This window comes from Gordionus sp. m RMFG-2023, chromosome 3 (genome assembly GCF_954871325.1).
Source record: "Gordionus sp. m RMFG-2023 chromosome 3, tfGorSpeb1-WG-v2, whole genome shotgun sequence".
In the NCBI taxonomy this organism is placed as follows: Eukaryota; Metazoa; Nematomorpha; class Gordioida; order Chordodea; family Parachordodidae; genus Gordionus; species Gordionus sp. m RMFG-2023.
In genome coordinates this window covers 8,463,149-8,478,265 of record NC_088777.1, presented here as the reverse complement: position 1 = coordinate 8,478,265, position 15,117 = coordinate 8,463,149, and the positions used below count along the sequence as shown (strand labels likewise).

Sequence of the window (15,117 nt, the reverse complement as noted above, 5' to 3'; positions counted from 1 at the left end):
TTCAGATTTATTTTACTTTTATATACAAAATAAAGTCAATATTGTCTTAAAAAACATTATTTGAATTTGACTGGTCTATTAGTCAATTGACCAAATCGTATTTGATCGATAAAATACACAACCCCAATTTAAACTTTTTAACAAGAACAAAAAGAAGTTAGCTGCTATTTTTCTATTCCATATCTATAAACTATAATTATGCCAAGCGAACAGTATTAAAGAACTAACTTATCTTCCTCGCTCAAGCCAATGTCTACGTCTGTATCCGAACTTTGAGCCATTCGAGCTAGAAATACTTGGATTTCTCGCATCTCGTTATTGTTTTCGGTCATATCCTCTTCTTTTTCTTCTATCATAAATGAGGGACAAAAAAATATCCTTTTAAAAATTTCTCACGTTAATTTTAATCATTTTATTTAAATTCTATTTTAAATAGCATATTTAAGAATGTGTTTAACCTCCTTATATAGATAAAAATTACAAAAAGTAGCATGTATCCTAAGGTTAAATAAAACAACTAACTTTTAATTATCATTTCGGAATGAGTGGTTAGAAGAGTTTCCGCACTGAAGGCTTTGGTTAGTTCCAAGTTGGTTTGGGTGACCTCATGTTTTTGGTAATTGTCCCTCAAATTTTCACCGAATTGCCAAGCAGCTATCCCAAAATGTGAAGTAACAACCCGACCCAAACCCATACGCAGGCAAGTGGAATAAAAGTCTCTTTTCTTCGACTTTATCATGCAAATGTCGTAAGGAAATGTTTATTCATTTTATGGGAAAAAAGCCATATAATAAAATTTGGGTAATTACGCATGTTTATACCAGAAACCTGCAAGATCGATCCAAAACTTGCCCATTTTTTTTGTCAAATATGGGCCAGGCTTATAAATCAAAAAAAAATATACTTACCCGGCCAAAACTTAAAAATTTTATTTATTTTTTTTACAGAACTCGGGCATCATTTATTTCTCGGTAACAATTCATAAAATATGTAGCAAAGTTATTCAAAATATGGAAATTTGAGGTAAAAGGGCCATAGAGACAGGCTAAGAAAACTTTCAAAAAAAAACCCCTGACAAGATTCTGGCTGGGCCTAAAATTTCGATCTTTGCAAGCCTCCAGTTTATAATATTTGTATTTATCATTATTCCACTTTTTATAAAAAAAAACCCATATCTGTCACAAACGCCTTTGAAAATCTTGTGGCGAATATTTAATTATAAATTTGGGTATTGGGGGAGGGGGGGGGGGGGGGTGAGGAATCCAGGGGGAGCCACGTTTAAGGGGGGGGGCTGTATAATTTTTAGAGGTTAATAAATTAATTAAGACATACCTTTTTGAGCACGTGTTCTGTAACTCTTGAACCATCTTTCTCTAGAATTATATCTTCGATGTCATCTGCAAACGTTTACAAACACATTAAATGTTTAATAAATAATCAACATTTGGCATGTATTAAAATGTATCTACTGCGCTTTGTCAAAAAAAACTATATTATAAAAAGAAATGAATAAATTTAAAGCAATTAATAAAAAAAGGAGATATTATTTGTATCTCCAATTTTCCTTGAAGAGTTGTCAATTTTATAAAAAATAAAATTCATATTTTAAATTTATTAATTAACATTTAATTTTCTTTACCTTAAATATCTTTCTTTCTTTCTCCTGTTAATATATAATTAGAAAAACTATACCGCTTATATCTTTATCTTTGTTTGCGTCCGTATCCAGTGATTCGAATATATTTAAGGATTCTTGTTCGTTATCCTTTGTAGTTCTCTTTTGCTTATTCAAGGAAAGCTTCTTTATATGTTCAATCAGAGGGCCAAAATAAAGCGCGAACCAATGTCTGTAGTCTTCGACCTCTTCGATGGTCTGTGCAGCCTTAACCTTGATTAAGTCGATATCGGTTATAATGGGCAGGTCTGGGGAAAAAAATTTTTTTTTAAACATTCATTTTAGAAATTATTTTAGGGTATAAAATTGGAGGCCTAATGTTTTGAAATATTAAATTTCTTCCCTTTTGCTCTAATTTCCTTCCTTTCTTTCAGTCCTTATTCTTTATTTCTTTTTATTTATCGGCTTTTTCTTACCCTCGTAAGTGATAGACAAGAGTGAGGCGTGATTCATAGGTTGGGATGGGTTGACAACAGAGGACGTGTATTTAACTTCTTCCAAAAAGGACATAATTTGTTCCATGGAGGCTAGCAGATTGTTTTTCTTGTCCCTCAAACCTACCCACCTTTCGTCCCAGTGATAAATCTGTGTTTTTTTTCAAATTATAAAATATTTTAATACAAATCAATATGGAAAACCTTTAATTTTTTTTTAATTAACTATTCTATGTTTGCATTTTACCTTTTTTTAAAAAAAACAATATCTAAAAACATAAAAAACACTAGATTTTTATTTCAAATGTAAAAAAAGGAACAAAAAAATACTTGTAAATTATTTTAACCAAATTCTGAAACCCTCAGAAATTACATATAAAATTTTATTTACCTGTAAAAAATTAAAAAGGTTATCAATTTAACAGAATGAGCAAGGTTATAAGATTGTAAAAAAAATTTCCAGCAAAATATTAGTATTAAATTGTATTTAAGTTGATTGTGATATTTAAAAAAGGAAATAAAATTGGTAAATTTCCATAATTGTAGTAGTAATAAAATCTTTTCATTCCTAGTTATTGGTTTCTCTATATATTTATCTAACAAGTGCATTAAAAGAATGAAATGGAAAGAAAGAGTTAAACGGAATAAGAAATTAGCAGATAAATGAGTATTGTCAACCTTCCATAAATCGCTAAGGTTAAGTTCAGGTTCATAACACTCCTTCCTATAATGAGCTACAAAGGGCACCTCGAGAGATTGATTGCGGAAAAAATTTAAGACCTCCCTTATCTTGGCTATAGCAGTCACTGGTTTGGGTTGATAATTAATGTCTAATCCGACTTGACAATACTTATAAAATTCCTGGTCGCTGTTGGCTAATAATGAGGAGGGTTGGTTGGTGGGATTATTTCTTTCATCGTAATCCAGGTTATTCATGGGATCCTGAAATGAGATGAAAAAAAGGATGGAGTAATGGATTTTATACTTTTTTGTTTATATTTGCCAGAATTAGCAGTCTGGTCAATTATTTTATAAGCTTTCTTAATATATCTAGTTTTCCTGTTATTCTTTCTCGTTTTACTTTATTTCTTAAGATATTCAGATCATGATTTGTGGTATCTCATGAATCAATTTCTAATTTTTTCCATGTATCTTTTTTTATAACATTTATTTATTTTCTTTATCAATATGCATCATAAATAACAAACAAATTTGCATGTCACTTTGATCAACTATAAAGTCTATTATTATTATCTATTATGTTAATAGAAACCCATCAAAGGTTTTAGATTTACTTTTAGGCCAAATATAATTTCTATCTATTGAATATCTACCAGTTTCCTGCATTATTTCTTGTCTTATTTTTTTCTTTTATTTAACCTAATATTAATACTATATACCTCATTAGGAACGCTATTAACACCCATTGGTATTTCTTGAATAGACAAGGGCCCGCAGGAAAACGCTCGCTCGAATATCCAATCGGCCTCGCTTTCCAATTCGTTAGCATCCGCAGCAGTTCGTCGAACGCCTCCGCTACGAGTAAGAAATCGCTCTGGCACATCCGAGGCACGTATAGCAGCATCCCGTGCTGTTAGGTGACGAGCTTCTAGCTCGGCAGGCTCATATAGCGTTTGTAGAAGGCGTGAACGGGAAGCAGGAGAGGTCGATGTTACTACATCTTATTGAGTGAATATAAATATATGTACAACTACAACTTAAACATACATTATTTTTCAAAATTAAGGTACAAAAAAAATTAAAAATTTTATTAAATTTCATATTGTTTGCCACGGTGTGATATCAGTTCTTTGATTCTAATAATATTTTTAAATTTTCTTTTTTTCATGGTATTTATGAAAAGGAATCTTGTCCTATGATGAGTCTTCCCGAATTACTTAGATATTTTTCTCAAATCTTGAACAAGTCAGGTGAAGGTATGACTATTTAAATTCATTATGCGCCCTCTTTTTCCAAAATAACATAAAATCAGATAAGCCAGTGGAGAAGTATAATATTCATGCTATTTAACTAATTTCTAGTATATAACAATATTATAATCTGTGGACCAGACTTGTCTTTTATTAATATTTAAGTTTGCTTTACTTTTCAATTAATATAATTTTTTGTAAATTTTATTTCTAGAAGAGTTATATTAGTTTAATTTTTAGTTTCTTTTTATTTTGCAAATATGACAAAAAATAAATAAAAAGACCGGCCTTGGACAGGTTTTTATATTTAGGACTACAGTTTGGATTGGTCTTTACTTCCAATACGATTGCATTGGTCAGGACCAAAAATCGAACCGTTACTTTGAACCAGTTTTTTTATTTAGTAGAACGGTTTAAATAGGTCTCCTTTAAATGGTCTTATACAAGTGCATTGGCGAGGACCAAAAATCGGACAATGACCTTCACTATTTTGATTTCGATTAAGGACAAATAAATTTACCCACTTCAAATCAAATCACGTTGAGTATTATTGAGATTTATGTTATGTTTTTAAAACTCAACGTTAAATGTCCAAACCCATTTATATGAAACAACTTTTTTATAAAATATTACCAAAAAAAAAATTACTATCAAACATGGATTATAGTAGTGCATCAGCTTCAGCTATTCTTTTTGGTGTATGAAATGTGAAAAGTTTGAAATATAAATTAATTTTTATCTAATGAGAACTAGTCAAAATAGTTAGATTCGAAAGAATATTAAACTTTTCAGAAAATTTACATATCATATTTCATAAGGTGCTCAATGATAAAAAAATTTTTGGAGAGAAATTACTTCATAATACTAATAAAAATGATCATTTCCTATATAGTAAAAAAACCTTTTTTCCTTTGGGTCCTCTTTCGTCTTCCCCTTTGGTTGCTATCATGTTGATCAAGGTCAGAGCCATCAAATTCTTCTGCAGAATCATATCCATCCGCACCTTCTTCCAAATCGTCTTCCAGTTCCTCTTCTTCGATTTTACCCCCAGGAAAATCCCCAAAATCGAAATCACAGCCAAACACGTCTTGGGCTTGTTGCAAAGTATCGTCTAAATCGTCATTTTTATATATCGATTTTTAAAAAAATTTAATAGAAAATAGGTAAGAATATTCATTTTATAATATAATATAAACCATACTAAAACAGTTTTTGAACAAAAACATTTTCATTACAAGGAAAGTAGTCTGTATAGGTGATGGAATTTCAGGCAATGAATGCCTGGCTAATTGTTGAGTACTAAAAAAATAAAACTCTCACATTACATTTTTATAATCATAATGAATAGTTCCAGAGTTCTTCCATTTTTTTTAAATTGTCATACACAAAAAGTTATAAAATATAAGGCTTACCATTGAAGCCTCCAGCTCCATATTTTTTGTGATTCAAGGATTTACCACCTCCTCTTCTTTTATCCTGCCCAGCTTGGTTGCGCCTGCGACCACCGTCCATTGTTCTTCACATTATAATTATAAAATTGCGTATTATAACACGAACCATGAAATTTATAATGCATTCGTTTATAAAAAACTTAAAATTTATAGAAGAAAATTTTAAGTACTCATCCACATGATATCTATTCATCTCAAGCAAATTTTCATTTGACTGTGAGAATCATTTATAAATATAGTCTAAAATCCTAAAAAAGTTACATGGTAAAGCCATGAAAAATAGTAAAAATTGTCTTTTCAAAAATTACCTTCTCCTTTCTGCGGCGTCATCAACAATAAAATCAGCCATATCGTCTTCGTCTACATCTATTTCCGAATCATCTGCTTCTGCTAAATCTGCCTCATCTATTCCGAATTCTTCGTCACGCGAAATATTACGATTGCCATTTTTGCGAGAAAATGTTTTGGGATGGTTTGGAGAAGTTTCTTTGGGATTTTGTTCATCGTCACTATTTTCCTTTCGAAGTATATTGAATTCAAAAAGTATGAGAACAATTTTTAAAACAATGGTGACTCCATATCAATCGGACATCAATTTGACTGATTTTTTTAAATTAAATTAACTTAGAGGTGTTACACATGTGTTGTAAAATTTGTATAAAAATCTATTTTTAAAGCTCTACCTCAAATGAATCCAGTTATAGACTCTTAAGGTCCAATACAAATCGGTTTCAAAATTACTTCATAAATATATGGTTCTAATTAATAAATAAAATTTTCTAACTATTCAAGAAGCCTTAAAAATATTATTAGCAAATTATTTACGTTTGAGGCAATAATGAGATAATACCTCACTTTTAGACAACGAAACTTGCTAGTAGATATGCTTATTACCAATATATTTAAATAAAAAATTAAAATGAAGGAAATAAAAAATTTAAAATTATTTTGTTTTTCATAATTTTAGGAATAAAAAAAAACCTCATATTAAAAAATGAAAAATAAATATAGACTGTCATTAAAAAATAATTGTAAATTTTTTTCATTTTACATTATAAATAATCAAATGTATTATAAATTTTTACGAAAAATAGTCAAATATTTCAATTTTTTTTATAATTTCCTGAGCAACATCGTTCCATTTAAGCCACCTTTTAAAAACGGTTAACTCAATATTTTAGCCAGAAAAATATTGTCTAAGTCTATGAACAAAATTTTGAGGCTTACATCCTGGGTAATAGCCGTTTTTGAAAATCGGCACAAATGGAGGCATTTTGCATCACTACCCCAATAGGTCTCTGTTATATATAACTATATTTATTATTGTACAATGATTGAATAATGTTTAGAAAGGCCTATATATTCAGTTTTTAATTCCTAAAATTACAAAAAAAATGAAATAACTTTTCCCCCATTCTCATTCTTACTTGAATATATTGGTGATAAACATATCTGGTGAGTTTAATGATTCTAAAGTGGAGCTAGTTCAAAATATCTTTTTTCTTATACTGGATATTTTGACTGAAGAATTTTTTGAAATTATTTATATTTTTTTGAGTGAATCTTAAGGGCCAAAAAATTATATATATAATTTTAATTTATACATTTGGACAATATTTATCGAGCTTTGAGATTTTTAAACTAGATTGTAATAGTATTGGAACCCATAACACTGGATATAATGAGCTAGAGCCTATAACTTTAATAATTATTTAACCCATTACTGGTTAACGGTGCATATATACACCGTTTCCTATATATCATTTTTAAACATAGTAGTTTTTATTTTAAAAAATAATAAAAAAGGTTTTTATATAGTTTAGACATTGTACCTCAAAACTGGAAAAGAAAAATAAGAAAAAAATTTATTTTGAAGCCCACAAACATGGCGAATTTATGAGGTCTAAAATGCAAAGTCTTCTAGGTGATCTCACGAGCATATTATGAAATTACTTCGATGAAAACTAGTGTATATATTTTTTTTATAAATATATCAATATTTATCAATCATTTTTGAAATTTTAAATAATTAAAATTTTAATTGGTAACCATATAAAGTTGACTGGTGCATACAGTGGCGTATCCAGGATTTTCTTATGGGAAGGGGGGGAATTTAGCTATTCCATTAAATTATTCATAATTTAATAATTATATTTGTAACTATTATTTACTAATTCGTGCTAATGGATATTACAAGCCTATTTTGTATATTTAATAAAGTTTTTTAAATGTGAAGTTGAAATAAAGTTTAATGTCATTTTTTTATAAAATTTGCTTTAAAACTAGCCTCAGCTTAAAATCTCATACAATATAAGTAGAATATAATTTTTTTATTGAAAATACAAATAGTAGTGTGTATAAAATATTAATGTTGTTAAACGGCTCGTTTTGAGCCGATTTTTAAAAACGGCTAACTCAATATTTTCGCCAGAAAAATATTAACTAAACCTCGAAATTTCGATACTATATGTCTAGACCCTTGCTCCTTCTATGAGCAAAATTTTCAGGCTTGCATAATATCTTTCTGGATAAATAACTGAGTTAGCCGTTTTTAAAAATCGGCTCAAAACGAGGCGTTTAACAAAACTATAAAATATTTACTAGAAAATAATTTAAAAAACAAGTTTTTTTAGTAATCGCTTCTGAAGACACATTACTTTTTTTCATGCTCAGCCTTATTTAACTTTTGTATTTCTATTTCTTCTGTTCTACAAAATCGAAGTAAATAAAATATTTAAAAAAATTATAGATATTTATTAATAATTAATATTAAAAATACTTATTAATTCTAACTTACTAATAATTTTGAATTTAATAAAATAATTATATATAATAATAAACTAAATTACCATTTGATTTCAATCTCTTTGACTTAAAATTTTTCCATTTTATTAATATTTTTGTAATAATGTTAGTGTAAGGAAAGGAAATTTTAATAAAATTATTTATAAAAAATAAGTTTTATGTTGGAAAATTGATATTCAAATATTTATAAAATTTTGATTGGGGGGGGGGGGAGGAAGTGGAGGGTAAAATTTTTATTAGCTTAAAATGATATTTATGAAAACAGTCAAATTTGAAATGGGATTGGTTAGGCGCCTGGGTGCATATATGCACCATTAACCTATTTTAAAAAATTCAAACAAATCAAATTTAACATAATGAATTATAATTTTTTTATATTATACTTAAAACTATTACCATTACTAAGGTTGGGAGAGGGGAGGTGGCTCGAGCCCCCTGATAGTTTTGAAAAAAATTTTTATACCCAAAAAAAGGTCTTTTGAAAATAATTTTGAGTCCCCTGAGAATCGAATAATATGTTTCTTTTATAATTTTTTATCTCGACCTAATTATATGAAATTATTCGCAAATATTCGGTTCATAAATATTCGTAAATTAAAATTATTCATAAAAATTTTAAATTATTTGTACCCTCTTTGCTGAACATGTTTTGTCAATTCAATCAAAATTATCAAAATAATAGATGACTAATTAAAAAATCAAGATTCTATAAAATAAATATTTAATTTTTTATTAAAATTTTTAAATGAATCGTTTCTAAAATGACTTAACAAATGACGGAGTTTTACCTTCCGATACGGTGAATTGGAGATTTATAATTCAATTGATGACGACATTCCAGAACCATCTGCTACAAGAAGCTATTCTGTAATTTCTCGCCATTTAAAATGGAGAAAACAGATACGTTATATTCTACAATCCCTTTCAATGGAGAAAATGAAGATAAAATAAAACTTTAAGACAATTTGCATAATAAAAATCCATCAGATATTTTTAATTTTAGGCGAAGACTTATATTCCATAATTGTAGATCAAAGTAATATTTATGCAAAACAAATGAATAGGTCTAATAATGTATAACCATCCCAGATATTAAGAGATTTATTGAAATTCTATTATTTACTGGATATCATTCGTTCCCACAGTAAAAGATGTATTGTCTATAATAGTGATATTTCTATTCCAATAATCCGGAATACAATGACCCAATTAAAATTACTAAATTTGAAATATAATATTCATTTGACAGACAATACTAAAAACATATACATGATAGATTTTATAAAGTTAGGCCTTACAAAACCAAATTATCATATATTTTGATAATTTCTATACCCCAAAACTTTTGTCATACTTAAAACAAATGGGATATTTTACAATTGGAACTGTGAGGGATAATAGAATGTAGCATTGCCCAGTTGAATCTATAAATGCTGTAGCAAAAAAGAAAGAGGATATTATGATTATAGGTTCGAAAAATTAAACGAAATATTTATAGTTTGTTGGAATTATAATATAGTGGTGACGAGGTATTCCAAGAAAATATCTTTTAAAATAAAAATTCCTCAACCAAATATGATCACTGCTTATAACAAACACATTGATGGAGTTGATCTGTGTGATAATCCCATATCTACTATAGAATAAAAAGAGAGAAAAAAAGGGTGGTGGCCAATATTCAACAATTTTATCGATGTAGCTTTGGTAAATACGTGGAAAATTTATGAATTGAGATGGGAAGAAGAGATTGCTTGCATTTAGGCGAGAAGTTACTAATTCCTTTGAACACCAATAAAAAATGGAAAAAAATTTAAGTACAGGGCACACAAGCCAGTTTGCATTACAGAACAAAAACCTTACTGATTCATCTGGAAATTATTTATCCAAAATTATAGATGGAAAAAGACGTAGATGCAGATATTGCCAGCACTCAAAATATATATGCCAAACATGTCAAATCACACTTCATACTAAATGTTTCAAGGATTTTAATAATATATAAACATTTACTCGTTTTTATTATAAATTACAAAAAAATGAATATATTTCTATTGTTTTTTGATCTTATAGTATCATACATAATTTTTATCTTTTTTAAGTTGGGCTCTATATAACATCATTTCAAGTTTCATTTGTTTTTCAAAGTATATCTCATTTTCTTGGTGAATTTGTCATGGATCAGCCCACTTATAAATTTATGGAGGGTTCAAATTATATAGTTTAATACTGATGAAAAAATCTTTATAACAAGCTTTATATTACTTGGTCACTACTATTTTTGGCATTAATCATATTGCATTTAAGACTAAAAAGAGAGAAAAAATTATATTTAGAATGAAATAAAAATTATCTTAAGAATAAATTGTTGAAATCAGAAACTTAGAGGCCCAGCCCTGAACCCAACACAAACGAGGGAAAAAAATCTAAGTCCAGCTTTTTATATAATAAATTTAAATTGTTTCTATTAATCAGTTGAAATCATATCATAGTGTATTTAATATCATTAACTGTGCATATTTTCAATTCCCCTTTAAAACACTACAAAATTATTTAAATTTAAAAAATTTAAGAATTTGATACTGAGCCAAAAAAAATTATTAAAAATAAAATTCCAGGTCTGGCTACCAGGCTTGAAAAATATAAAAATTCTGGGTCAAGCTTTTAAATGGATTTTTTTCAAATCTTGGCCAGGCTTAAAATTCTTACCTACAGGTATCTGGTTAAATTATAATAAGTAATAATATGAATATAATTATGAGTATATTGGCTTAAAATAAGAATACCTAATTGATAAATTTGAAAACTAATGTATTATATTACCTGAAATAATTGTTCGGCAATAATTTTTCTGGAGTCACTTTTTTTAGCCCCTTTTTCATTGTCTGAGTGATGGCCTGTACTTTCATCTCCACTATCCATCCGTATTCTTCTAAATTTTTTCCTTTTTACCTAATTTAGTGATAAATATTAAGGCATTGGAACAGTCAAATAAAAGAAAAATTATTAGGATTTAATAACAGTATCTTAATACTAATTTATGATCTTCATATAATAGTAAATAGATAAATGTTAAAGATTGAGCACATTCAGGCTAGGAAAAAATTATTTTTAAAATCTATTACAATTAAACATTATTGATAACAATTTGATTATTAAAGAGCTGATTCAATAATATTTTTTAAAAAAATTTTGATATAGCTTATATATAAAATTATAGCAATTAAGGTTTTATTTAAATGCTGAAACAATTTAATATACATGCAATAAGTTACTTTTATTCCCAAATTTTCTTCAATCAGCTCATAGTCTTCTTCTTCTAATTCTGCATCAGAAATATTTTTTTTCTTCTTCCTTTTTTTATGTTCAAGATTCTCCCCATCTGTGCTACTAAGGTCTGAATGATTATCAACTATATCTTCATTATCGTCTTAAGATTAATTTATTCATTCCAAAACAATTATTGATAATAAAATATATCGTAAATTTTTCTAAAAACCTATTAAATCCTCTAAATCTTTGTCCAAATCCTCACCCTCCTCCTCTTCTGAATCATCCTCATCATTTAATAAATTTTTATCTATGATTTGTGGATGAATTAATTCATCTTCATCTAAAGATAGTTCAGCTTCTGATTCAACATAATCTGACATGCTAATAATTTATGAAATCTCGATTGAAATTACAAACAAGATAAAATATAATTTTTTAAAAATATAGAATTTATTTAATTGAAATATTTACATATTTCATAATTTTTTTATGATATATTTGTGTAACATGTTTCACAAATCGGTTATTTTTATCTAAATATATTTTAATACGCTATAAATAAATTAGGAATACAAAAAAGGTAAACATAAGCATTTATAAACTGTAATAAATTAATAAATGATTAATTATGTATATTGTATATTAAAAAATAGAATCGAACATTAGAAAAATAAAAATAAAAAATTTGATTTTTAAAATAAATTGAAATATAAATCAGTGGTCGTATTGTTTATAATTAGTAGTTGGTATTACTACAAATGGCGACGATAAATGGAGAAAATAATTCCTTAAATGGAGATAATAATTCCTTAAATGGAGAAAATAATTCCTTAAATGGAGATTCAAAAAAAATAGCGGATTTATCTACGATTAAATTTGATAAATTCGAGTTGGATACTTCTATTCACAGATATTTTTCTCAATGGGAAGCCAGTTTTCGGTTAAAAAACGTAAGCCCATCTGAATGTCAATATAAAGATATATTTTTAACATTTTTTGGCAATAAGAATATTGAGTTGGTGGACCGTTTTTGTTATCCTGATTCGATCGAAACTTTATCTTTTAAGGAAATTAAGTCAATATGTTTTAAACTATTTAAACCGACGTCAACAGCTTTTGCTTCTAGATTTGATTTCGTTAGATTACGGAGAACAACTGAAACCATAACTGAATTTGCAGATAAAATTAGAAAAATTGGCAAGCGTTGTCATTATCTTAATGATATTGAAGAGCGTTTACGTGATCAGTTTATGGTTGGCATGGAAATACCGGGATTGGAAAGAGATCTTAGAGCTTTGTATCCCGACGGTCTTGATAGAGATAATAATGTTATCCCGACGGTCTTGATAGAGATAATAATGTACTGACTTTTCAATTTATTCTTGATCTGGCATTAGCTTCTGAGCGAGCAGATAAAGAAATGGCAAATAAAAATATGCCAGTTGTTAATAAGATAAATGTTAATAACAAAAGAAATGATAATGATAATAATTATAAACATCCAATAAAAACGACGACTACAATTGATAAAGGCTATAATAAAGTCAAGTATAATAATACATTTGATAAAGAGAATAATAACTACAATAATAATAATGATAAAGATTATAATAAACTTAAATGTTATAAATGTGGTTTTATTCATAACCGAAAAGTGAGATGTCCAGCTACAAATGCGGCATGTAATAAATGTAAAAAAATTGGTCATTTTGCAGTTTGCTGTAAATCAAAGAATTTAAACTATATAAGAGTGTCATCAAGTGATTCTATTCATAATATTTGGAAGATTCAACAAAATCGAGAGAATCGAGCAAAACTAACTGCAGAGATAAATGGGTTAGATGTTGAATTTGATTTTGACACTGGTGCACAAGCGTCATTGATAGGAATTGATATATGGACAAGTATTGGGCGACCAAAAATTAGGCCAACCAGTCCATTGACTGCATATGGTGATCATCCGTTAGACGTCAAGGGCGAGACCCAAGTCAATGTTAGGATTGGATCACAGACAAGGACTCTACCAGTGGTAATAATGAATACAACTGGGGTGCCTCTTTTCGGATTACCATGGATTATAGCATTCAATTTAGAAATGCCTCGTCAGGTTATGATTAAACAAGTACGCAATTTGGTCAACAATATTGAAAAAGAAAAATGTTGCATAACACTAGATCCTAGAATTCGAGATTTGATTAATAAACACCAAGAAATTTCGGAAGAGAATCAAGATTCTAAACATGCTTTGGATATTCGAAGTATTAATTTAGATGATATGCAATTGTCAGAAAATATTCTACGAAAAGAGTCGAAGCAAGATTTAATATTAAAAAAAGTAGCAATACATATTCAGCAAAGTTGGCGAAACTTTGATCGTCATAAAGATAAAGAAATAGTTAATTTTTATAATCGACGGGAAGAGCTTTCTGTCAATCGTGATATTATAGAATGGAATGGGAGATTGGTTATTCCTAATAAATTAAGAAATGCAGTGTTAGGAATGATTCACTGGGGACATCCTGGGGAAAATGTAATGAAATCTATTTTTAGATTGTATTGTTGGTGGCCCAGATGTGATGTTGATATAGAAAATTTTATCAAAATATGTTCTGGATGCCAGAAAAATAGACCATGGTTAGAAGTTGATCTAATGCAGAATACCTCTGCTGATGCTATGATAAAACGACTAAATAAATGGTTTGCTAGGTTTGGAATACCCAAGTACAGTGTGTCAGACAAAGGACCACAATTCTTATCAGGAGAATTCCGTAGGTATTGTGATTTAAATAACATACGTCATATACGTTCAGCACCCTATCATCCAAAAACTAACGGATTAGCTGAACGTACAGTACGAACTTTGAAAGGTCGGTATTATGCAACGAGAGATTCAATTAGCGATCCCGAAGAAGCTATGACACAGGTTTTAACAACCTACCGATTGGGAGAGCATAGTTCCACAGGGAGATCTCCTGCTAAAATTATGTTTGGGAGGCAATTGAAAACAAGTCTGGATTGGATCCGACCAAATGCCGAACACGAAATAGTAAGGGCTAATGATAAACAAAGCCTTCATCATGATTTACATTCAAAGGAAAGAGAATTTGAAATCTCACAACCTATATGGTTAAATAATGAAAATACCAATGGTTGGAGAGAGGGAGTAATTAAAGAAAGAATAGGACTTTATTCTTATATTGTTGAATCTTCCGGGAAAACATTACGGAAGCATGCAGATCAGTTAAGAAATCGTTTAGTTATCCCAAATCATGAAAGTTCTTTGGAAGTTACAGAAATGGTTGTGCCAGTGAATGAAGCAAATACAAACACAAATACAAATACCACATTACGTTGCTCATCAAGAAACCGTAAACCTACAAAGAGGTTTATTGAAGAAATCTAACTTTAAATTGTTTGAAGGAAATGTAATAAATTAATAAATGATTAATTATGTATATTGTATATTAAAAAATAGAATCGAACATTCGAAAAATAAAAATAAAAAATTTGATTTTAAAAATAAATTGAAATATAAATCAGTGGTCGTATTG

General features: G+C 28.4%; 1 protein-coding gene across 1 annotated transcript in view; it reads right to left on the bottom strand.

Moving 5' to 3' along the window:
• Window positions 1-11,992, bottom strand: part of LOC135927273 (transcription elongation factor SPT6-like) — a 32,517-nt gene extending 20,525 nt beyond the window's left edge. Inside the window, exons 1-13 of the mRNA XM_065463228.1 lie at window positions 11,793-11,992; window positions 11,569-11,723; window positions 11,117-11,245; window positions 5,800-6,008; window positions 5,453-5,556; window positions 4,942-5,151; window positions 3,510-3,790; window positions 2,788-3,051; window positions 2,092-2,260; window positions 1,693-1,923; window positions 1,333-1,397; window positions 523-730; window positions 229-349 (exon numbers count right to left, since the gene is read on the bottom strand). Coding sequence (XP_065319300.1) covers window positions 229-349; window positions 523-730; window positions 1,333-1,397; window positions 1,693-1,923; window positions 2,092-2,260; window positions 2,788-3,051; window positions 3,510-3,790; window positions 4,942-5,151; window positions 5,453-5,556; window positions 5,800-6,008; window positions 11,117-11,245; window positions 11,569-11,723; window positions 11,793-11,946 — 2,300 coding nt within the window. The 5' untranslated portion in view covers window positions 11,947-11,992. The remainder of the gene's footprint in view (window positions 1-228; window positions 350-522; window positions 731-1,332; window positions 1,398-1,692; window positions 1,924-2,091; window positions 2,261-2,787; window positions 3,052-3,509; window positions 3,791-4,941; window positions 5,152-5,452; window positions 5,557-5,799; window positions 6,009-11,116; window positions 11,246-11,568; window positions 11,724-11,792) is intronic.
• Between the last annotated feature and the right edge of the window lie 3,125 nt (window positions 11,993-15,117).